Consider the following 22,658-nt stretch of genomic DNA (forward strand, 5'->3'; position numbering starts at 1 on the left):
TACTGAAACCTCCCACTGTAAGTGGTGGGTAGAGTTGTGAGGAAGGGATTCTTTTCTTTCTTTCTTTTTTTTTAAGATTTGTTTATATATTTACTATGTATGCAGTATTCTACCTACATGTGTGCCTGCATGCCAGAAGAGGGCACCAGGTCTCATTATAGATGGTTGTGAGCCACCATGTGATTCCTGGGAATTGACCTCAGGACCTTTGGAAGAACAGCCAGTGCTCTTAACCTCTGAGCCATCTCTCCAGCCCTAAACTTTATTATTATTTATTACAACTTACTCACTTTGTATCCCAGTTGTAGCCCCCTCCCTCATTTCTTCCTGGTCCCACCCTCCTTTCTCCCCTATACCTTTCCCCAGTCCACTGATAGGGGGTTCCTGCTATCAAAACTGATGCTCTGAGGTATTCTGTTATGTGAGTTCCCAGGTCACTGTGAGGTTTTCTGATTTGATTAAAGCCTGTGTGTTTTGGTTATTTTAATAGGGACTTAAGAAATGGTGATCAGAGCCTGGTGCGGTGGCACAGGCCTGTAATCCCAGGGAGGCAGAGGCAGGTGGATCTCTTGAATTCAAGGCCAGCCTGGCATATAAATCAAGTCTAGGACAGCCAGGGCTACACAGAGAGATCTTGTCTCAAAAAAACAAAACAAACCAACAAAAAAAAAAAAAAAAAAGGAAAGAAATGGTCAGTGTCAGTGCATTTGTCTGTAGCATCTCGTTCTTTATCTGCGATCGCAGGCTCTTCTATACTCTAGCAAGTGGTTCTCCAGGTTCTCCTGGTTTTATTTGTTTGTTTGTTTGTTTTTCCCCCCAATCTTTCTTTTGGTCTTCAGTTCTGGAAAGCCTTCCTCAGCTGTCTTTTGTGCTTTCTCTGTTTGTAGTTTATTTGGCTCTCTGGAGGTTTTACTATTTACTGTTTGCTTTTCTGTGGTACTGCTTGTTAAGAAACGTGAAGTGAAGGAAGTGGGGGTGGCATAAATGGCTGAGAATATGCGCTCGCCTGGATGAGAATTGAAAAGAAAGGGGCTAAAGGTGGAGACTCAGCAGACATGAGCTAATTTGTGACCCCAACTAGATTTGGTCCTGTTGATATAAGAAGGAGATGAGCACCATGAATCTGTGTTTGTGTGCGGCAACCACATCTCTTAACACATCTGAGTAAACCCTTTGTGCTAGAGATGGGATCGTAGCACACGAAGGTGGACATGCAGGGTTTGCAGTGTCAGTCACAGGGGCCTCCTGAAGTGCCAGTCTGGGTAGCATTGTGCAAGCTCCAGTATTATTAAAAATAAATACGTTCTTTATTTTTCATCTTATTCAGTTCAAAGAAGAAATCTCTAAACGTTTCAACTCTCATATTGACCAACTTGTGTTGATATTTGCTGGAAAAATTTTAAAAGATCAAGATACTTTGAGTCAGCATGGGATTCACGATGGACTTACTGTTCACCTTGTCATCAAAACACAGAACAGGTATGTCTTCTTCCATAACCAGCCAGGGGCTGTCCTTATCATCAGTATTTAAATGGTTAAAGTACTTCCCTTTGTTTCTGTTGATAGCAGGGTGTGTGTGAAAAACAGCATGTAACTCCATGCTAGTACTAGTATTAGCAGGTTTGGTAGGTAAACATTTCTGTGAAGGGGTTGGGTTGCAAATACAGGGCAAGTCCTCATTTAATCCTTTAGAGACCTCACCTGTAGAAATTCTAGTATCAGAAATTTGTCATTATGTAGAAATTTTTTTTGAGTTAGGTGGCAAATCATTTTTTAAGCTGTTCTCTTTGCTCTAGGGAAACTTTTAGACATGATTTTGGTAACATATTAGCAAACTGCAGATCAACTTCAAATTTTTTTTTCCCCAAGAAAAGGTTTCTCTGTTTTAGCTCTGACTATCTTGGAACTCACTCTGTAGACTAGGCTGCCCTTGAACTTACAGGGATCTGCCTGCCTCTGCCTCCCTAATGCTGGGATTAAAGCCTGTACCATCATCACCTGGTCAATCATAATTTATTAATGTATGATAAATTTTTGAAATTTATTTTTTATCATTATTGTTCTAAATATCATCTAAATTTTTGTTTTATCTCATTAATGAGAGAGCTTCATCACACTTACTTGAATATGGAATTTTATTGTGTCATCCCACTACACAAATGCTTAACTATAGTGCAATGAAGTAAATGACCAAAGCCCCCTAAAATGTCTTCACATTTTATTATTAACTTTGTGGCCAGCTTTGCCTTGCTTTGCTATATAGCCTGGGTCAGCCTAAGTCTGTTACCATGTTGTCTCGGCATCTTGAGTACTGGAAATGCATGCTCGGGCTGCCACACTAGCTTCCTTTCAGAGGCAGGCATCCTTCTAATGCAGGCCGACCACAAACTTGCTCCTCCTGACTGCGGTCCTGAATGCGGGGATTGTAGGGGTGCCTCACTGTGCCCTGTGAGTCCCCTTCTGCTCCCTTTGCTACAGACTACATTTGAAAGCATTGCAGCGGAGCCTGTCTTTCTAGAGCTTGCTGTAGCGTTTGCTCCTGGCGCCTCCTCTAAGCCATTCGTACTCAAGCAGGCTTTTGTGTGATGTTCTCTCAAGAACTGATGAGGAAATGTGTTCTTTTGTGCTTTTCTGTGTACGTGATGTCTCACATGACAATGGTGTGGCTTTAATGAGGACACATGCAAATAACTGTGTACACAGAGCACACATGCATACACATGGTGATTCATTTGTGGTTGTCAAGCAAGTAGAAGACCCATTATGCTTTCTGAGATGTTGAAGTGAAAAAGAAACCTTTGAATCGGCAAGTGAAGTTGAGATCTAAAATCTTACCTGGCCAGGTGAGAACAACTTCTAACAAAGCTCTGCTTTTCTAAAGAGTGCCGAGTAAAGATGGCACCTAGTGTCAGAGCCCAAGCCCTGGCCACCTTCAGCTAGCTCTACCCATCGTCCTCAGCAGTCCAGTGAAGCAACTAATGCAGAAAAAGGAGAATATGGCCACACTGGGAAGAACAGGTAGAGAGTCTGGCGATACCCCCGCCGCCATCTTCTGGGCCTTGACAGAAGGCTAGGTTTAATAGAGGGTAAGAGGGATACTTATAACTAAGTAGTCTTTAGTAAAAGTAAGGCCCTGCCTTGCCACCATGTCTTGGCTTCAGTCTCTCTTACAAGGTGTGTCCAGTGGCCAAAACTTCGATGAAATGGCATTCCAGGAGACAGGCTCTCCCTCTAGCTGACATCAGGTCTCCAGCCTTTCCTTCTCCCAGCATGGGACTCCAGGGGAAACTCTAGCTCCTTAGACCCATAGAAGGGGTCTTGACTCTTACCTAGTTAGAATGTTACCAGAACCAGCCCGCTCAGCAGCTCTCCCCTGAGGCGTCTGATCTCCTGTAGCAGTGGTTGTGCGCCACCTGATGTGGGTGCTGGAAGCAGCTCAGCCCTCTATAAAAAGCAGCAATTGATCTTAACCAGGGAGCCATCTCTCCAGGCCCTTAAAGTATCTTAAGTTTTTCACACTTTTAACAGTTTCAAGGACTTAGGTTAAACTGCCCCAACCGTGAATCTAGAAAAGAAATGGTTTAAGTGTTTGAGCTCTGTGGATGTTACTGACCATGTTTGTATTCTGTGAGGTGATTTGTTGCCCTTTCCTACAATCACTGTGATCAAAAGCGATGAAACATTCATATATATTATATTCAAAGCGTAGAGGCAGTCATTTTATTAAGTCTTACTGTGCTTCTAGTGTTTGTACGTGACACTCGGCCATTTCAGGCAGGGCATTAAGGACATTCTGTTTACCAGAGCGTAACCTTTGTTTGGCTATTAGAATTTTAAAAATTCTTTTAAAAATAATGAGTTCTGCATCTTACATTGTGATTTAATTATTTTCACTAGGCCGCAAGATCAATCAGCTCAGCAAACAAATACCACTGGAAGCAATGTGACCAATTCACCACCTCCTAATAGTAACCCCACTTCTGGTTCTGCTAACAGCCCTTTTGGCTTAGGTAAGCTTTGCTTTAGTCATTCTTTAGATAGGTAGATACATAGAGACGTGGGTGGGTTAAAATGTTCTCTCCCTCAAAGGGTAGTTTTAGATAAAGTGACTGGATAAAACACAAGTCACTTAACAATTTTTTAGGCTTTTCATGTTACTTCTGTAATTGTGTTAAGAATAGCTTGAAGCCAGGCATAATGACACACGCCTTTAATCTCAATACTGGGGAGGTAGAAGCAGGCTGATCTCTGAGTTCAAGGCCAACCTGGTCTACAAAGTGAGTTCCAGGACAGCCAGGGCTACACAGAGAAACCCTGTCTCGAAAAAAGAAGTAGCTTGGAATACAAGTCTATTTGATTAGCTTACATTTATTTAGTAAGTGACACACCTGTGTTTTCTAATGAAAGAGATGTAGCCTATAGGTACCTTATAATCAGACTACCACATAATTGTATCTGATGATACAGTAATTGATGAGCTGTGGTCAAGTGAGTAATAATTGTTTTCGTTTGTATAGGAAGGTACGTGGCAGGGTGCGCATTGTTATTTTTCTATCTTGTGTTTTGATTTTAAAAGCCTTGCAAATGTAGCCTGGGTTAGCTTTGAACGCTGGTCTTCCTACATTGGCCTTCCTGGCGTGGAGATTATAGGTATACCACATCACTCTGGACCTATGATAGTTACTTTGAAACTGTCTTAGGGGCTAGAGAGATGGCTCATTGTTTGCAGAGAACCCGGTTAAGTTCCGAGCACCCGTACTATGGCTCACAACCATCTCTATATCCCAGGGATCTGACACTCTGACACTGGCCATGCTGTGGTGCACACACATACATGCAGGCAAAACACTCATATACATAAAATTAAAAGAATTAAATCTAATACTTAAAAAAAAATATCTTGAAACTGTCCTAAACATGTGAAAGAACTGTTTCCGGAGTATCAGTGGTGAGGCATCCTTTCTGTCAGCCCAAACCACTTTCCTTTTCTTCGTGCCTACTCCCCACCTCAGCTGCCTTCCCCTCCTCCTCTATCTTACCCCTTACGTGCTGGGCAAGCACACCACACTGAACTCTCCAGCCCGCTCTGCTGTTCTTACTCAGCTATGAATGTTGACATTTTGTTGAGGAAAAGTGTTTTGAAGCTAACAAAAGTTGGGCCAAATAGAATAGCTTAAATGTCTTTATCAGCATTGTAAGGCAGTAGCTGGTAAGTTTTTCATGGGTATCATTTTCACATATTAGGAATCACCTTTTCATAAGAATTTTTGGGTAACTCAATTATGTCAATATATAGTACACAGGTTTTAGAGCATGGCATGATTGCTGTACAGCACACACAATACTGATAATAAATAATAGAAATTCTTTTAGGTTTTCACAGAGATGAGGCTCCAACTGCTTTTCTTCTCCTTCCATGACTGGTGATGTGGCTGAAACGTCCAGTTTTAATTCGTTATGCTTTCTGTTGACCAGTTCCTTCATCTGTGGCCATCCGTGGCACTTCTAATGCTATGCCTCCTCAGTGCGCCACTCTAGAGGGCCTGTTATAAACAACAGAAGGCACTGTAGAAACCCTATGAGAGAGAAGGAAGAATAAATTTGTGGTATTATACTAGACAGGTAAAGAAAAAATAGGTCTAGTTGGCTTTGTTAAATATCAAAGTTGAGGCTGGTAAGAAGTCTCAGTGGTTAAGACACTGGCTGTTCTCCCAGAGGTCCTGAGTTCAGTCTCAAGCAACCACATGGTGGCTGTAAAGGGATCTGATACCCTCTTCTGGCATGCAGGTATACGTGCAGACAGAGCACTCCTACATTTAAAAGCAAATAAGTAAATAAAAAATAAGTCAAAGTTGGAAATATGGCTAATATTGATTATAGAATGTGCTTAGGCTTGGGAGGTCCACTGTAACAAACACCAGAAAGAAGCAATGGTTTCAGCTGACAGGCTGCTCTACATTAAGGCCTAGGTGTGGCAAGGAGGGTGCAGCAGAGAGCTGCTTCCCTCACAGTGTAACCACTGTCCTCGTGCTTCTGCCGCGGAACAAAATGAGAAGAGGCAGAGTGAGTCTCTAAGTTGTGCTGGTAATCCACGGAGACCGCATGTAATCTTCTGCCAGCAGATTACATGGCATAGGGGGAACGAAAGGTTTCAGAGCTCGGCGTTGCCGCGGGTCAAATGGTCAGCCATGAGACTGGTAGTGTCTGTCTCCCATGCTGTCCCTTCTCTTCATCCCCTAGTCTCGGGTGGAACACAGAATAGAGTGTGCTGCTGTCGGTGTTGAGGTAACAGGGATGTCTCTGCTGTGGGTGAGGTTAACAAACCATCAGCCATGTGTGTTGTGGGTATTAGTAGACTGTGCAGATTTCTTTCTCTAATCTGGAGTACAAGTATGCCTTTATAATACAGATATACAAGTCCCCTGTCTGTAGCAGCAGGAAGTCCTTTCCAGTGTACTGCCCTGCGTAGCCCACTGAGCTAGGAACTCATTAGCACCATGACCACCTTCATGCGTGTGAGCAGCCGAGGAGCAAGGCTTTGGGGCAGCACTCATCTAGTCTAGGAATTGAAGCTGAGTCGTATAATAGTAAGTGTAACACAATATCATAAAAATGAGCTTTAAATGTTTCTTATATTCTTATATGTTAATATTCTTCATATTATATATTAGTTAGTGATTCTTCATATTTCAGCACAAACTTCTGAGTTTTGTTTTTCGTTCTTATCCTTTAAGGTGGACTTGGAGGACTTGCAGGTTTGAGTAGCTTGGGTTTAAATACCACCAACTTCTCTGAACTGCAGAGCCAAATGCAGCGGCAGCTTTTGTCCAACCCTGAAATGATGGTTCAGATCATGGAAAATCCCTTCGTCCAGAGCATGCTTTCAAACCCTGACTTGATGCGGCAGTTGATTATGGCCAACCCGCAGATGCAGCAGTTGATACAGAGAAATCCAGAGATTAGTCACATGCTTAATAATCCAGATATAATGAGACAAGTATGTCGATAAGTATTTCCTTTCACTTAAGTAAAGAATTTTCATTTACTGATACATTTAAAATTTTATATATAATAAAGTTTTATTTATATATAATATATGTATAGTATATATATAATATAGATAGGTAGAGTTAAAAAATGTTATTTTCATTAAAAAAAAATGTTATTTTCTGTGGTTCCAAAGATTGTGTGTGTACTGTAAAGTTAAAGAAAATTCCAACCATTTTTTTAAAGAAAGTCAGCAAAACATTAATATTAATGTGGTGTGCTTGAACTCTGGGTTTTCTGCTATACTTGAAAAGTCTTTGAAAAGCACTCTTTAGAAGATGAGCTTTTCATACCCATTTCTCCTCAGTGCTGTGAGTCAGAGAGAAGGGTCCAAGAATGGAGAGGTGGTTGGACTCAAACAACCGACTTTGTGATAGCCTCTGAATGTATGTTGGTTTTAAAGATGAAAGCCACCGGGAATTTTAAGAAGTACCTTCCTGATTTAAATGTAACAAAAGTGGTTTAAAGCTCTCAGTTGGCCTTTTGATTCTAGAATTGGATGTCACCTCATCCTGTAAAATAGAATTAGTGTTTCCATGAACTGAGCAAATGAGGTCAGGCTTCTTATCAGGTAGAAAACTGGTAAAGAAAGCAGAGACAAGAAGGCACAAAGTAGTCAGTTTCCTAATAAGGTTTTGATGCTGACTCGAGTAGACTGGAATCTTCAAACTAGCAGTTAAAAGTTCAGCCTGACTTAGCACTTAGCACATATGGCTCCCTTCAGTCTTGTGGGGCCTGGTGCAGGAACTAGTAGTCCAACTTAGTGCTTCTTACAAATTTCAGCTAAACACTGAAGAAATCCTTGCAGATGTCAGTGTTCTTTTTTTAAGTGGAGATTTCTTTCTTAGACATTGGAACTTGCCAGAAATCCAGCGATGATGCAAGAAATGATGCGAAACCAGGACCGAGCCTTGAGCAACCTAGAAAGTATTCCTGGGGGCTACAATGCTTTACGACGCATGTACACAGATATTCAGGAGCCTATGCTGAATGCTGCACAAGAGCAGGTAATCATTGGCTCCAAAGCTCAGGCCTAAGGGTTGTTCATGTCTGACGCAAGTCATCTGTGAGTGAGGATACTGCCATATGGAGAATGTGGCTTCGTTGAAAAACGATTCTGTACTTAATACTTTTTCTTTTATTACAGTTTGGTGGTAATCCATTTGCTTCCTTAGTGAGCAGTTCCTCCTCAACAGAAGGGAGTCAGCCTTCTCGAACAGAAAATAGGGATCCGCTACCCAACCCGTGGGCTCCGCAGACTTCCCAGAGTGCACCAGCCTCTGGTAGCACCACTAGCACTGTGAGCGGCTCTGCTGGTAATGCCACCAATGCCCCTGCTGGGCAGAGCACCTCAGGTCTGGTGCCTGGAGCAGGAGGTATGTGTACCTTGTATTGATAACAGAACTGTTGCTGATACTGTTTATGCATTCATATGCATCCCTTTTATGAAGACTCTTTGTTGCAGGCTTTTCGGATTTTCTGAGATAGAATTTTTAAATTGTGTATCTCTATGGGGTATAACGTATTTATTTGTGTTAAATCTGTATTTATTTAGAGTGTGTGTGCATGCCATGTGTGTCCAGGAGCCCATGGGAATCAGGAAAGGAAGGGTGTCAGATGTCATAAAGCTGGAGAGTTACAGATGTTGTGAGCCATCTTGTGGGTTCCAGGGATTGAACCAGGTTCTCTGCAAAAGCAGTAAGCTCTCTCTTAACTGCTGCTCCATCTCCAGCCCCTACACTAGGTCCTGATCTATGCATTTGTGTATTTGTTGTCACATGATTAAATGTATTCACCATACTATACAGAAGATATCCAGAGCTCATTACTGGGAAAATTTAAAAGGAGGAACAACATTTTAAGATGATATTGAAATTACTCTGGTTGCTATTTGAAGAACACATATTGAGTATTATGGTTTGGAATGAAATACCTCTCACAGGTGTATGTATCAAAGCCTTGCTGCTGTCACTATTTTGAAAGGTTTTGGAAACTTGAGGAGATGGGTAGGTCACTAGGGGTGGTCCTTGAATGTGTCTCGGCCCTTGCCTCTTCCTTGCTTCTTGGCTGCCGTGATGTGAACTATCATTCTTTGCCAATATTTCCATGTTGCTGTGAACTGATGTCTCTGAAATCATGAGCCATAATAAATTTCTCCTTTAAATTGTATTATGTCCAGTATTTTATCACAATTATGCAAAAGTAACTAATATATTGGGGGAGTCAAAGTTAGTGAAAGGAACTTGATTCTCAAGACATTTGGGTAACCCAGGACATATGAGATAATGGCTTGAGTGACTGAAAAATAGAAAATAAACCATGTATCCACTTACTGATGAAGAAGTAAAACAAATTATCCTCATTAATAGTATGATTGTACTGTTACTGTTAGATACATACAGGATCTAACATGAAACATGCACATTTAGATATCTAACACCTAAGTTGTTGCCACACTAATTCAAACATTTCCTTGTCTTGCTCCATTCATTCTCTCTCTGAGAAAGGAAGCAATGCTTAGTTCTAGAAGTTCGTAGAAATAGACCACATGGTGTGGTTCTCTTGTATGTCTGTACTGGTTTTGAAATCCATTCATACTGTGTATGTCTATGATGTGTTTTGCTGAAAAGTATTTCCTTCTGGGGGTATATGGCTTCATACCATATGTGTGGCCTTTTTCTTTTCAACCTGTTTCTCCAGAAATGTAGAACCATGAGAATTAGGCAGGAAATTTAGTATAACAAGATTGAGATTCCCAGACAAGGTGAAAGCACTATGTGTTGGATCTTAGTAGAGGCCAGAATGGACTTGGAAATTGTGATGTCCACTGAGTTTGGAATGAGGGGCTGGTGATGTGTGTGAACTAAGGCTCCAGGGTTGGCATCGTCAGAGGTAAGGATATGTCTGTATTTCTCTGGAAAGACTGGTCTTGATTGTCACCCTTAGGTAATTGCTGTTAGTGGGATCCTTGTTGCTGATTTGCTTTTTGAACCAAATCTTCATATTGTTGGTATGTGTGGCCATTTTTGAGGCCAGGGTATTTTTGCAAAGGCTGGAATCTGGATATTGAGATATTCAGGTCTCCAGTTGCTATTTAATTAACAGTTTTGTTTGGGTGTTCTATTACATGCTTCCTTCCTGAATTCATTCCCATTGTTACATGAAAGATTTTTTTTCTAAAGGAAATTTTACATGCATGTTGGTTAATTATGTATGTACATTAACAATAAGAGTGTTACTGAAGATTTTTACTTTTTTAACAATTGATTTATTTATTATGTATACAGTATTCTACCTAAATGTATGCCTGCATACCAAAAGAGGGTACCAGATCTCGTTATAGATGGTTATGAGCCACCATGTGGTTGCTGGGAATTGAACTCAGGATAGCCAGTGTGCCCTTAATCTCTGAGTCATCTCTCTAGCCCCCTAAAGATTTTTAAAGCAGTATTCACACATCTTAGTAAGATAGTCAAGAGAGATTGTTTCATTTTCTGGGTTTTTAGTTGGTTTTGTGGTTTATATCTATGGAATCTCAAGGATCAGCTCAAGGGCCAGAGCTAAAAGGCTGGAGTAGAGCAATTGCCAAATGTGTTAAGTAGGCTTCTGCAGCCAGGCTCAGGGCCACTGTCCAGCTACGTGGGAGGGAGACTGAGATGAGGACACTACTTGAATTTGGGTGTTCAAGACCATTGTGAACAGTGAGTGACCAACAGTGACTGACTCCATCCTTCCCTAAGTCGGAGTTTCTGGGTCTTAATTCAGAACCCATGAACGAACTAGAACCTTTCATGGTGAGGTGTAAGATCTGGGGGGAGTGAGGCTAGTTTATTATTCTTAGATTAGCATAAAGAGTACTGGGCCTCACAGTTGCATCTTGTGCAAATGAATCATTACATGTTTCTCTTCTTTATTCCCCTTTCCTACTACCCTCCCCCATGGCCCATCTTCCCAAACTGGCTTCTTTCTGCTCCCAGTTAATCCCAGTTTGTGCTTTTTTTATTGTATGTATTCAGCTGTTTCCCACATCTGTTAAGATACCTTCTTCCCCTCTCATGATCCCCTTTTCAGTTTCCTGGTTTAAACACACTCAGATATAATAGACACACACACAACTTTATATCTGATTCCACGTGTGAGAAAAAAATGTATTGAAGTCTGGCTTATTTTACTTAGCATAAGGATTTCTTCCATTGCTTCCATTATGTGTTCTGCAAATATCATGATTGTAGTTTTACATAGGTCTGTTGGTAGGTATTAAGGCTGACTATAACCTGGCTGTTGTGAATAACACAACACTATGCTACTTAAGAGTCATTCAGGTCTATACTCAGGATTGGTGTAGCTGGGTCACGTGGTGGTTCTAGTTTCATGTTTTTTAGGATCTTCCATACTGCCTTCCACGTGGCTACACAAGTTTATATTCCTATTTGCAGTGACCGGTGTGCCTCTTGACCCACAGCATAGCCACTGTGTCTCTTGAGCATTCTAACTGGAGTGGAACGGAATCTCAAAGCAGTTTTAACATGCATTTCTCTAATACCTAAGGATGTTGAACTTTTTCAAGGATTTGAGAATTGTCTGCTCATCTTATTACTAAATGGATTTACTGAGTGAATGATTTGAGTTTTTTGTTGTTTAATTTTTACATTTCTTTATGTAGTTTCAGTATTAATCCCATAGGGTATGTAGTTGGCAAAAAAAAAAAAAAATCCCCTATTCTGTAGTAAGGTTGCAAGCTGATTGATTATATGGTGACTTTAAAACTTAATCTCTTACGGTAGTGTATGATTGGATATGGAGTTTACTTTATTAGGCTAGACACTATAGTTACCTTTCTAAAATACCTTTAAGTTTTATATCTGTGTGTGAGTGTTCACATGCGTGTGGTATGTGACCCCAGAGACCATCGATCATCTGGAGTTACAGGCCACCCAGCGTAGGTGCAGAGATACAAACTTTGAAAAACAGCAAGGCTCCTAAATTGTTGAGCTACCTCTCCAGCCCCAAAAGACAGCTTTTTCTTAGCTACTGATGAATACCGCTGACTTACAGTGCCTGTGCTACCATGATACAAGGCTTATTTTGGCCAGAGTTTAAGAGCGTTCAGTTCATGGTTCCTTGGCCCTTTTGTTCTTGGACTTGGGCTGAGGCTCCCTCATAGCTGGGAAGTTGAGGACCTAAGGTGATTTACCTTCTTTCATGAAACTCCATCTATGTGACAAACTCCACAACTTTTGAAAGGGACCAGGCCTTTCACATGAGGGCTTCTGGGGAGCACTTACCCAGCTAAGTGCCAGGACTTGGTTCATAACTGGAAGAAGTTGAAGAAAACTTCCTTAATGAAGAGGGAAGGGCCTGCAGTAGACAAAAAATTCTTGTATCCTGTCAGAGGAAGTGTAAAAACATATTCTGGATGAGGAATTTAAAATTGATTTATTGCTGAGAAGAATCAGAGTGAGGGGAACAGTTGATGGTCCCAGACAGTGTCATGGGGTTTCTCAGAATGAGTTCCAGGACAGCCAAGGCTACACAGAGACTTTTTCTCAAACAAACAAACAATCAAGATGGAGAAGGAAGGAAAATACTCTTACCTGAGGGGTTCTATGAAAACTTGAGTTTTTTTTGTCTTTTTAAGCTTTTTTTTTTTTTTTTTTAGATTTATTTATTATCTATACAATGTTGTCTGTGTATAAACCTGCACGCCAAAAGAGGCCACTGGATCTCATTATAGATGGTTGTGAGCCACCATGTGGTTGCTGGGAATTGAACTCATGACCTTGGGAAGAGAAGGCAGTGCTCTTAACCTCTGAGCCATCTCTCCAGCTCCCTTAAGCTTTTACTATGTGTGTACAGAAGTTGTGCCTGCACACATGTATGTACACTGTGTGTGTGCTTGTTGAATCCCCTGGAACTGGGTTACAGATGGTTGTGAAGCCAGATTTATTTTGTAGGCTGTAGTGTGCCAAATTGTCTTAAGATATTTTTGAACTTTGGAGTGTAGAAAAAGCTAACTTGAAACTTGAAAATACAGGAACACCACAAACACAAGACTTACAGAAAATTACAAACACGAGTGGAGATAATCAAGTGTTTTAAGCCAGATAAAGGGATATTAGTTCAAAAACCAGAATGGAAATGAAGAATAAATAGTTCAGTGTGGGTACTGGGATTGGAACCTGGGATCTCTGCAGGAGCAAGAAATGCCCTTAACCACTGAGCAGTCTCTAGCGCAAGAGTTAAATTTCTTCGGCAGTTCAGGCTTTGTCATTCCTTAAAAATCTAGGACAGGACACTATCAGTAATGTCTTTTGACCTTTAATATTGATGCTGGACCCCTGTTCTTAATTCTGAGAAAAACCATCTGTTCTTCCCCCATTTGCCTGTACAGTCTAAATATAATCAACTGTGAATTGGTCACTGTTGATACATGACTCTCTGTTACTGGCTGACATGCGCCTTGAAACTTTACTGGAAGCTGGGAGTGGTGGTGTATACCTTTAATCCCAGCACAGGGAAGCAGAGGAAGACACATCTTTGTGAGTTTGAGGCCAGCCTGGTCTACAAAGCAAGTCCAGGACAGCCAAGACTACACATATAAAACACTGTCTCAAATAAGCAAACAAAGAAATTTAACTGGTTGCAATAGAAGTAAAGAAATGAATTTCTAGTGAGATACTTCATTAATTTTGTAATTTTTCTGCTCATTGCTCTCAAGTGAATGAGGAGTTGGTCTGGGGTCGGGTTTTGGTTTTGTGGTTGTTTTGTTTTTAAGTATATTCTTTAAAAAGTTTGCTTTAAGTGTATGGGTGTTGTACTTGCATGTGTGTGCGCTGTGCCTAAGGAGGCCAGAACAGGGCTTTGACCTAGCACTGGAGTTATAATTTGTTGTGAGTTGTCATGTGAGCCCAGGGACTTGAGCCTGGGTCCTCTGGAATAGCCACCAACTCCTATCTGCTGGGCCATCTTCTCAGCCCTGTTGTTTCATTTTTTAAGATGGGGTCTCATTTGTACCCCAGACTAGGTTGGAACTTTGTGTTCTCCCTCAGCCTTCTGACTCTCTCATGCCCAGAATATTGTGACAAGTGCTGACTCTCATAATGTCCATGTATGTTGTATTCTTTGATATAGAACAGTGTTTTGCCATTTTATTTAGTAAGGTAATCGTACTCCACCATGCCTTAACCCCATGATATGAACCATTTGCTTCTCTTGTTTTACCTCTTCTGTGATTAATTTGCACTTGCAATTAAGAAAAGCAAGATGCTAGAGTGGTTTCTTGTGGCACTGTGAAGCCGAATGAACAAGGGCTGACACCATAGGTGCCTGTTTGGGCTCCCCTCTGCCTTTCTAGAGTGGAAGCGCCCAGCAGGAGAGTCAGCAATGATGCTTGCTGTCACCAAGCACTGGATTTCAGTAGCTTCCACATTTCTACATGTATTTATTCTCACTAGAAGTTTTCCTCTTAACCATGTAAAAATGTAAAAACAGTGTTCACTTTGTGGGCTATACAAAAGCAGATTGTGAAGCCAGATTTATTTTGTAGGCTGTAGTGTGCCAAATTGTCTTAAGATATTTTTGAACTTTGGAGTGTAGAAAAAGCTAACTTGAAACTTGAAAATATAGGAACACCACAAACACAAGACTTACAGAAAATTACAAACACGAGTGGAGATAATCAAGTGTTTTAAGCCAGATAAAGGGATATTAGTTCAAAAACCAGAATGGAAATGAAGAATAAATAGTTCAGTGTTATGTCAGAACTGTTCTTTCTGCACTTGAAGGAAGCATTCTCTCTCTCTCTCTCTCTCTCTCTCTTTTTAATTCTATTGATTGATTGATGCCTCTGAAGTGCCATTGTCAGAATTTTTGTGCCTTAGTGCTATTGCTGAGTAAAATAAGGGTTGGTCTAAAAACTGAGCTAAGTAACTAACAATGGTTAGCGACACTGTTTAGGTTCTCAGCCCTTACTAGGTGTGGACATGCTAAAGAAGGGGGCAGAGTAAGATGGGATAGCACTTTCTAATGCCTCTCAAAGCCATGTAATTGAAAACTTAGCTGTTTTCTTGGGAAGGTTGTCATGTAATATTTGGTACTGTTGTTGACCATGGGGAGCCAAACTGCATAAAGTAAATCTGTTGCTATGGGAAATGGCCATCTGCCACTTCAGGTAGCTAAAATTTAAGTACAGTGTGCACTGTGTTTGATATGTCTTAATCTGTTTTTGTTTGTTTGTTTTGTTTTTTTTTAATAAAAATTTAGCTAGTATGTTCAACACACCAGGAATGCAAAGCTTGTTGCAACAAATAACTGAAAACCCACAGCTTATGCAGAACATGCTGTCTGCCCCATACATGAGAAGCATGATGCAATCACTAAGCCAGAACCCTGACCTTGCTGCCCAGGTGAGCTTATACTTGTGTTTAAGAGTCTTCTGAACTAAATACACAGTCCAGTGATTCTGTTCTTGGCACATCTGTCTAATGCTCTCACAGAATACTAGAGATGCAGACAAATTGTATCTCCAGCTTTTGGGGCAGCTTTACTTCATATATACTGGAAACAACCTGGTTTATCCTATTCGTTGATGAGATACACCTTTAGACAAAACACTGAAGTTTCTAGAGAATTTGCTGTGATCGTGGTGCTGCTCTTGTCTTATCTGTCTGGGTGTGGTTCTGTACCACCGAGAGCAGCGCCTGTTGCTGGTCCTGAACAACCGTGGGGCTGTGGAGTAGACTGTGCTCATACAGTGCTTTCCTTTATAGCTGTTGAATTTAGTGTAAAAGCTTCTCCTTTCATTTTGCTGAATGAAATGGTTTTTATTTTCAGCATCATGCAACCACATTGGTACAAGGATATAGCAGATGTCCTTGAGCTAGGGTCTTCAGTGATGACTTACGTAACAGCAAATAATTAAAGAATGATGCTTTTTGATTATTTTTTATCTTAAAATGTGTGTTGCAGGTTGTGGTTTTTTTGTTTCTTTTTTGAAAGGTGGTTTTGTGAGTTTATTAATGAATGCTTGTTGTTAACTGTCTCCTAAGCCACGGTTGTCACTTGGCTACCTAAGATATGGTATGACGTGACCCTTTCCTGTATTTTCAAGTATGTGTTTAGTTACAGCACTGAATGTATCTTATTCTTAATGTTATCTTTAGTAAGCATACTCCATGTAAGTGTGTGTTTGTAAAGGACCTGGCTGCTATACACACTGTTGTTTTCTAACTGTAAAACAAAACACTGACAATGCTAGTAGCCTTGGCTGCCCTGGACTTACTTTGTAGTCCAGGCTTAGCTCGAACGCAGAGCGCTCTGCCTGCCTCTGCCTCCTCGGGTGCTGGGATCATAGACCTGCACCAGCCAGCTGGTGTCTCTTATAGAATATTGAAAACTTTTATAGTGTGCTCTGGCATCAGATGGGTAAAGTTATGGCTTACTCTTTTGAAACCTAAATATTTTAAATGTAAAAACTTAATTGTGGTATGAAGTTTCAGGTAAGTTAGGAAAATATAATAAATACAATAAATAAAAAGATGATTTTTTTTTGTGACAAGCCTTTTTTAGACTAATTTAATTTATTTGAAGAATTTGAATAATTTAAGATGAAAAACGAATGTGGTAACTGGTTAACAGCCTCAAAGTAAAGCAGCATTTGTCTGGAAGACGGAAGAAACGTCCCTGGCCTGGAGCAGCTCCTGCTGTGGTCACTGCTTCTCTGAAGCACTGTGTATCCATACCACAGCAACTGCTGTGATGATGTTGAGGTCTAAAATTAAATAATCCACTTTGAAAAGGGAGGGGAGAATTCTTTTTTTACAGGATTTACATACAGTTGTTCTTCAGTGTGGTTTCCTAATTGAGGGCAAAGATCATTTCCTCCTCGGACTTTGGACAGGTAAACAGGCCATCAGTAATCACTGGAAAGTGATACACAATTTGTCTTTTTTGAACCTAGTAGTTTCCGGTTTGCTGATTGTGTATGATGAGCTTACAGGCAGGCACAGCATGTTACACTGGCCCTGACTGTTAATTGGTCAGACTTTGAAGGTCAGGAGGTGGCTGCTTTTCTACCTGTGGTGCTAGTGAGGTGGACTCCAGATGTCTTGGTCTCATTTACATCCTTGGGTCTTAGGTATTTTAAGACTTCCCCAGAGGATTGTTGGTGCTAGTTTGGGCTGGTTTTCATCTAGCAGCTCCATTTCTCTGGCAGGTTGCTGGCTGTCTCATGGCAATTCTGGACCTAATCTCAACTGATAGTATTGGGCAGGCAGATAATAGAGATCTGGGCTTTCTCTGTGCCTCCTGTTTGTGTGCTGAGGTTTCTAAGCAAGCCACATTTACGCTCTGACATATTGATGTTTCTTTTACTCTGTGGTGTAGGAAAGCATAGCTTCCTGAGAGCCTGGCACTCCCAGTATTTTTTCCTTCGAAGGCAGAAATTCACCTTGGTTCAAGGAAACAATTGCTTTTCTTTTTTAGGGCACTGCATGTCACCCATCATCCACCATTCTCGTTGACAGAGAAGAGACCTTCCTTCCTACCAGCCTTCCTTCCTCCTTCTTTCCCCTCCCTGAGCTCCTTGTGGTTAGAACTTGCCCTACTCCTTTTTTTATGTTCTCCCTTCTTCCCTTTTAAGTGCCAGTTTAGGCACTTGGAGGAAGGTAGAATCTTAAACCAGGTACATTACTTGTTTCAGATATTTCCAGTTAAAATGTTTGAACACTTGCCCCATAGATGATGCTGAATAATCCCCTATTTGCTGGAAATCCTCAGCTTCAAGAACAAATGAGACAACAGCTCCCAACTTTCCTCCAACAAGTGAGTAAGAAAAGATGCTGCTGTCTTTGTGATGATCTGCTTGAAAGGTTTGATGGTGAACGTGTCCTTCTCCTTCCCAGCTGACAGCACAGTGCAGAGGAGTGTGTGATTTCGCCCACTTGTAGACACTGAGCCTGATCCTCCCGGCCCATGTCACTCCTGACTGTGCTTACACTGTGAGGAGAGAACCGTGTTGCCTTTGCTCATGAGGATTTAGGGCTCTGGATGCTTTGTTAGTATCATAGGCCATTTCCCTCACTTGCTAATCCTGAAGTGCTTCCTAAGATCACGTCTACTGTATGGTTCGGACAAGTCTTGAGTGATAGGAAAGTGCTACCCTCTCTTAAATCACAGCTTGGGTTTTGTTATAAGGTCTCAATTTCTTCCAAATTATTAGAGTGCTTTTTCTTCAAGAAGTAGATCTCATTTCCTCAGAATCAGAATTAGTAAGGTTAAGATTGTCAGTGTTGTCACATTAGGAAGGCTTTTAAAAAAAAGTGCCCAAGATTGTTGTAGTGTCATATAGAAACATAAAAGTGGTGTTGGCTTTTTGAAACTGGTAGTTGTCAGGATTCAAAGCTGATTGAAATGATTGTTAAGCCAGCAAGTCATTCTCCACGGTTACTGATTGTGCTTGGTGTTTGCAATGGTGTGAGCTCCCTCTTGTCAGTCAGGTATGGGTATTTGAAAGCAGTGAGGCTAAACTGGGGAGCAGTTGTTTTAGATGGCAGGCTGGTACAGTTGTTAGGTCAGCAGCAGACAGGCGTGGTCGGGAGATACTGTGCACAGCTTTCACCAGATTACCACCATCCCATAAAGTGTGCATTTGGAGTTGTGTAGACAGTTTTTCTTTTTCTTTTTCTTTTTTTTTTTTTCTTCTGTTGGAGAAGGGGGAAATGTGCTTCTGAGATTGCTCTTAATTGTCTTTGCTCTGGCTTTTATGATAGGCTTGTGAATGGCTCAAGTAATAATTTCTGTATGGAATTTGCTGTCAAAGAGGAGAGTTTGTGTTTATTTTGGGAAGAAATACAGAGTAGTGGTGTCTAAGAGTAAGATTTTAGATTTTCTATAAAAGTGTTGCAAAGTGAGAAAGCTGTACTTGCCTTCGTTTAATTCTTTGGTAAGCACTAGTCTCTTTCCTCCTTAGATGCAGAACCCTGACACGCTGTCTGCGATGTCGAACCCTAGAGCGATGCAGGCATTGTTGCAGATTCAGCAGGGCTTGCAGACGTTGGCGACAGAAGCCCCCGGCCTCATTCCAGGGTAGGCTTATCACATAACGGTTCGTTTCACTGAGAACTTTAGGTTTAATGTCATTCTGCCTTTTATTTTGGTTGAGTTGTTTCTTTTTAATAGAGTAACCTAGCCGATACTATGTAACCTGTAACTTGTGCTTTCCTTAGGTTTACTGGCGTGGGAGCAGCAGGCAATTCTGGAGGCTCCTCAGGAACCAATGCACCAAACACTGCACCCAGTGAGAACACGAGCCCCACAGGGGGTGCTGCGGAGCCGGGCCACCAGCAGTTCATCCAGCAGATGCTGCAGGCGCTGGCTGGGGTGAATCCTCAGGTGACGCGTTTTCCTACAAACTTTTCATTCCTTGAGTTTAGAATTTTCAAAACAGGCAAAAAGAAAGCAGCAGCTGTTTTCTGTTCAGAGTAATAAAAAGTACTATTAAAGATTAAATCTAAAAAAGTTATTATTACAGAGATTAATAATTTTGCTGCTATATCAGATAACAAAAGAAAGAATACTTTCAGTCTAATGCCATAATATTTAGAAGTAGCCTTATAAAATATGAGTTTTAAAGTTCTTTCTTCAAAGCCATTTTAAGTAAGTTTTATAAGAGTTTAGCAAGGAGAATCTAAAAATCTTGTCCGTGTTCCAGAGCAGCTGTACCTGGGCTTCCTACTCTAGCCTGTCCACTGCCGAGCACATCCTCTGTGGGAACATGTATTCTTACTAAGAAGTCACCACTAAAGGGGCTGGAGAGATGGCTGGCTTGATGGCTAAGAGCACTGGCTGTGCTTCCAGAGGATCCAGATGTGATTCCCAGCACCCATTTGGCAGTTCACCGCCATCTCTAACTCCAGTTTCAGGGATCTTCCAACTTTTGTGGGCAGCAGGCATGCTATCAGACTAGTTAGCGCTGTAATAGAAGTGTAGTCGGTGTCAATGCAAGGAAAAGTGTCTACAATTCTAAACTGTCTGCACATGGGCTTTAAAAACAGTTTGCTTATTCACAAGGCTCTGAAGTGGTGGAATTTATTATGCTTTTTTTTACTCTTTGTTGGAGAAGAGCCCCGAGGGAATCAAATCCTAACCCTGTGTGCTTACCCCATCCTGTACAGCTTTTTAAAAAGCAGAGTCATTGATCTGCTTGTCATGGTTTAGGAACAGAGCATTTGAAAGTAAAGTGCTAAACAACTTTGAAATAGGATGGGTATTTATAAATCATTTGAAGTAAATATGCATATATGTATATAAGGATAAAATATGCACTGAGTGACACCTGGAGATTATTTTTCTTTAAAAATAATTGCAGATGGTCGTGTGTGTTTTAGCTGAATAAGTCCATTCTATTTCATAAATAACCAAATATAGTGACTATATCTCAAGGCAATTTAAGAAAGCTGTGCAAACAGTGTACATTATTTAAAACGCAACAGAAGTTTTTGGAAAGTGACTTGGGTATAGCAAAGACTAGCTTTCCTTAGAATGTGCTTCGTTGTTCTTCTCAACAGCTACAGAGTCCAGAAGTCAGATTTCAGCAACAACTGGAACAGCTCAGTGCGATGGGCTTCTTGAACCGGGAAGCAAATTTGCAAGCACTGATAGCAACAGGGGGTGATATCAACGCAGCGATTGAAAGGCTGCTGGGCTCCCAGCCATCATAGCAGCATTTCTGTACCCTGAAAAAAATGTAATTTATTTTTGATAACGGCTCTTAAATCTTTAAAATAACCTGCTTTATTTCATTGGAATTCTGTGCTGTTATAAATGCAACAACAGGAAGAGTCTGGAGGTGAAGTGCAGTAAGATGTGCGGGTTTCTGTATCTCGAACAGTGGGAATCAATGTTTCCGGTTAAGGCTGCTGCATGCATCAAACACTTGGCATTTATTGTAATTTTTTTTTTTTAATATCACCTTTTCTAATTGGGTGAACAAATTTTTGTCCTGCATCTGTCCAACTAACTTGCTTTTTAAACATAACCTATGGTAGTAATTTATGTAGAATAAAGGCATTAAAAAAAAAGCAGATCATTTGCGCTCCATGATTTGTGGTACAATATTGCTTATTGTGACTTTGGCATGTACTTTGCAAATAATGCTGTAAGGTTTATACTACTGACAACTTTGTTTATTTGTATACGGTGCAAATTATTGCACATTTCTAGGTCATCTAAGCAAAATTCCTGTAACCAAAAAAGTCAAATAAGGATTCCTAACTGTGTAGCATCTTACAGCATCTTTGATAAACATCTCTCAGCAAAAGTGCCATTTAGTCAGGTTTATTGAAAATAAAGAAAAACTAATTCTGGTTATCTCTTTAGGAGCACTTCATGTACAGGCAACATAATGTACCGCTATCTCAACACTTACATAATGGCTGCACGTTACCTTTATTTTATGCAGACTGAAGGAGCACTGTAACGTGGTCCAGTGCACCTGCCCGGGGCTTCCTGCTCCCCGTAGGTGTCTAAACAGCATTGAGTTTCATTGAACCGCCTCTTTGGAAGTTCTGCTGCTTCTGTTAATTGCCGTGTATCTTATGGGTGTGTCAGCCTTCTCATTCATAGGAAACACCCGGATTGAAAATTATTAGGGAGCCACTTGTTTCTCAAGTGTTTGGCTAGTTCTATTAAGAAATAGTTGAATGTTCAGAGTCTCAGAGAAGGGGGTGGGGGAGGGATGAGACAGAATCTGTTCTGGATTGGGCCAGCCTGAACTAGTAATACTGGCAACCAAGATTCTGTGAAGATTCTAGTGTCAGTCGGGTGAAAAACAAAGAGCCGTTTTAATGATTTTAAGTAAGTTTGGCTATTCTGTAGCCTCTTTCTTCCTTCCTCGAAGTTTTATTTGCCTAAGTCTCAAACTGTTGGGGTGATACATTCCGTTGGGACCAATTAAAATTATAACTTTAGGGTCAGTGATATATGTGACTGGCTCTGGTTCAGTATTCTCTTAGGTCATTGTATTCTCTCTTGTACAGTTGCCCGAAATTATAATGTTAAAATAATCTAAAATGAGTTCAGACAAATAAAATCAAGGGAAATAGAAGGTGAATTCCATAACTTCTGTAAGTTGCTTGCTGTTAAAAGGTTTCGAGGCCAGGTTGCCCCCAGACCGTACGCTGTTCCGACACTTTCCCCAGGAAAAGAACAAGTACGGAGGTCGGGATGGAGGCCTGGCCGGAGGAGGTCGGCAAGGATCGTGCTCACCTGTGTCTGCTCTCGGCCTTGCTCCTCAGTGTGTCTGCTTTAAAGACTTCTTGTACTGGTGATGGCGATGCGCAGGTGGGACAGTGTCGTAAGCAGCTTGATTTATTAATCGCCAAATAACAATAAATCTCCAGCTTTTACACTTGGTCTGTGTCGACTCTTTTGTAGAAAGATGTCTTGTTTTTTTCTCAATATGGCTAGATATTTCTTTGGTTGGTAACTGGGCGGTGGTGACACGCACCTCTAATCCCAGCGCTGTGGAGGCAGAAGCAGGTGGGTCTGTGAATTTGAGGACAGCCAGGGCTACACAGAGAAACCCTGTCTGGAAAGACAACAAGAACACCAAC

At 41.0% G+C, this 22,658-nt stretch overlaps 1 protein-coding gene across 2 annotated transcripts in view; it reads left to right on the forward strand.

Moving 5' to 3' along the window:
• Ubqln1 (ubiquilin 1) overlaps positions 1-22,451 on the forward strand; it is a 38,819-nt gene extending 16,368 nt beyond the window's left edge. The window contains exons 2-11 of one of the 2 annotated variants that reach the window (XM_021654290.2): positions 1,328-1,479; positions 3,898-4,010; positions 6,735-6,997; positions 7,896-8,054; positions 8,195-8,423; positions 15,310-15,452; positions 17,785-17,868; positions 19,016-19,131; positions 19,272-19,437; positions 20,613-22,451. In XM_021654290.2, the coding sequence (XP_021509965.2) occupies positions 1,328-1,479; positions 3,898-4,010; positions 6,735-6,997; positions 7,896-8,054; positions 8,195-8,423; positions 15,310-15,452; positions 17,785-17,868; positions 19,016-19,131; positions 19,272-19,437; positions 20,613-20,765 (1,578 nt within the window). In that variant the 3' untranslated portion in view covers positions 20,766-22,451. The remainder of the gene's footprint in view (positions 1-1,327; positions 1,480-3,897; positions 4,011-6,734; positions 6,998-7,895; positions 8,055-8,194; positions 8,424-15,309; positions 15,453-17,784; positions 17,869-19,015; positions 19,132-19,271; positions 19,438-20,612) is intronic. The other variant, XM_021654291.2, reaches the window with a different exon arrangement.
• Positions 22,452-22,658: the final 207 nt, after the last annotated feature.

This window comes from Meriones unguiculatus, chromosome 3, assembly GCF_030254825.1.
Source record: "Meriones unguiculatus strain TT.TT164.6M chromosome 3, Bangor_MerUng_6.1, whole genome shotgun sequence".
NCBI lineage: Eukaryota > Metazoa > Chordata > Mammalia > Rodentia > Muridae > Meriones > Meriones unguiculatus.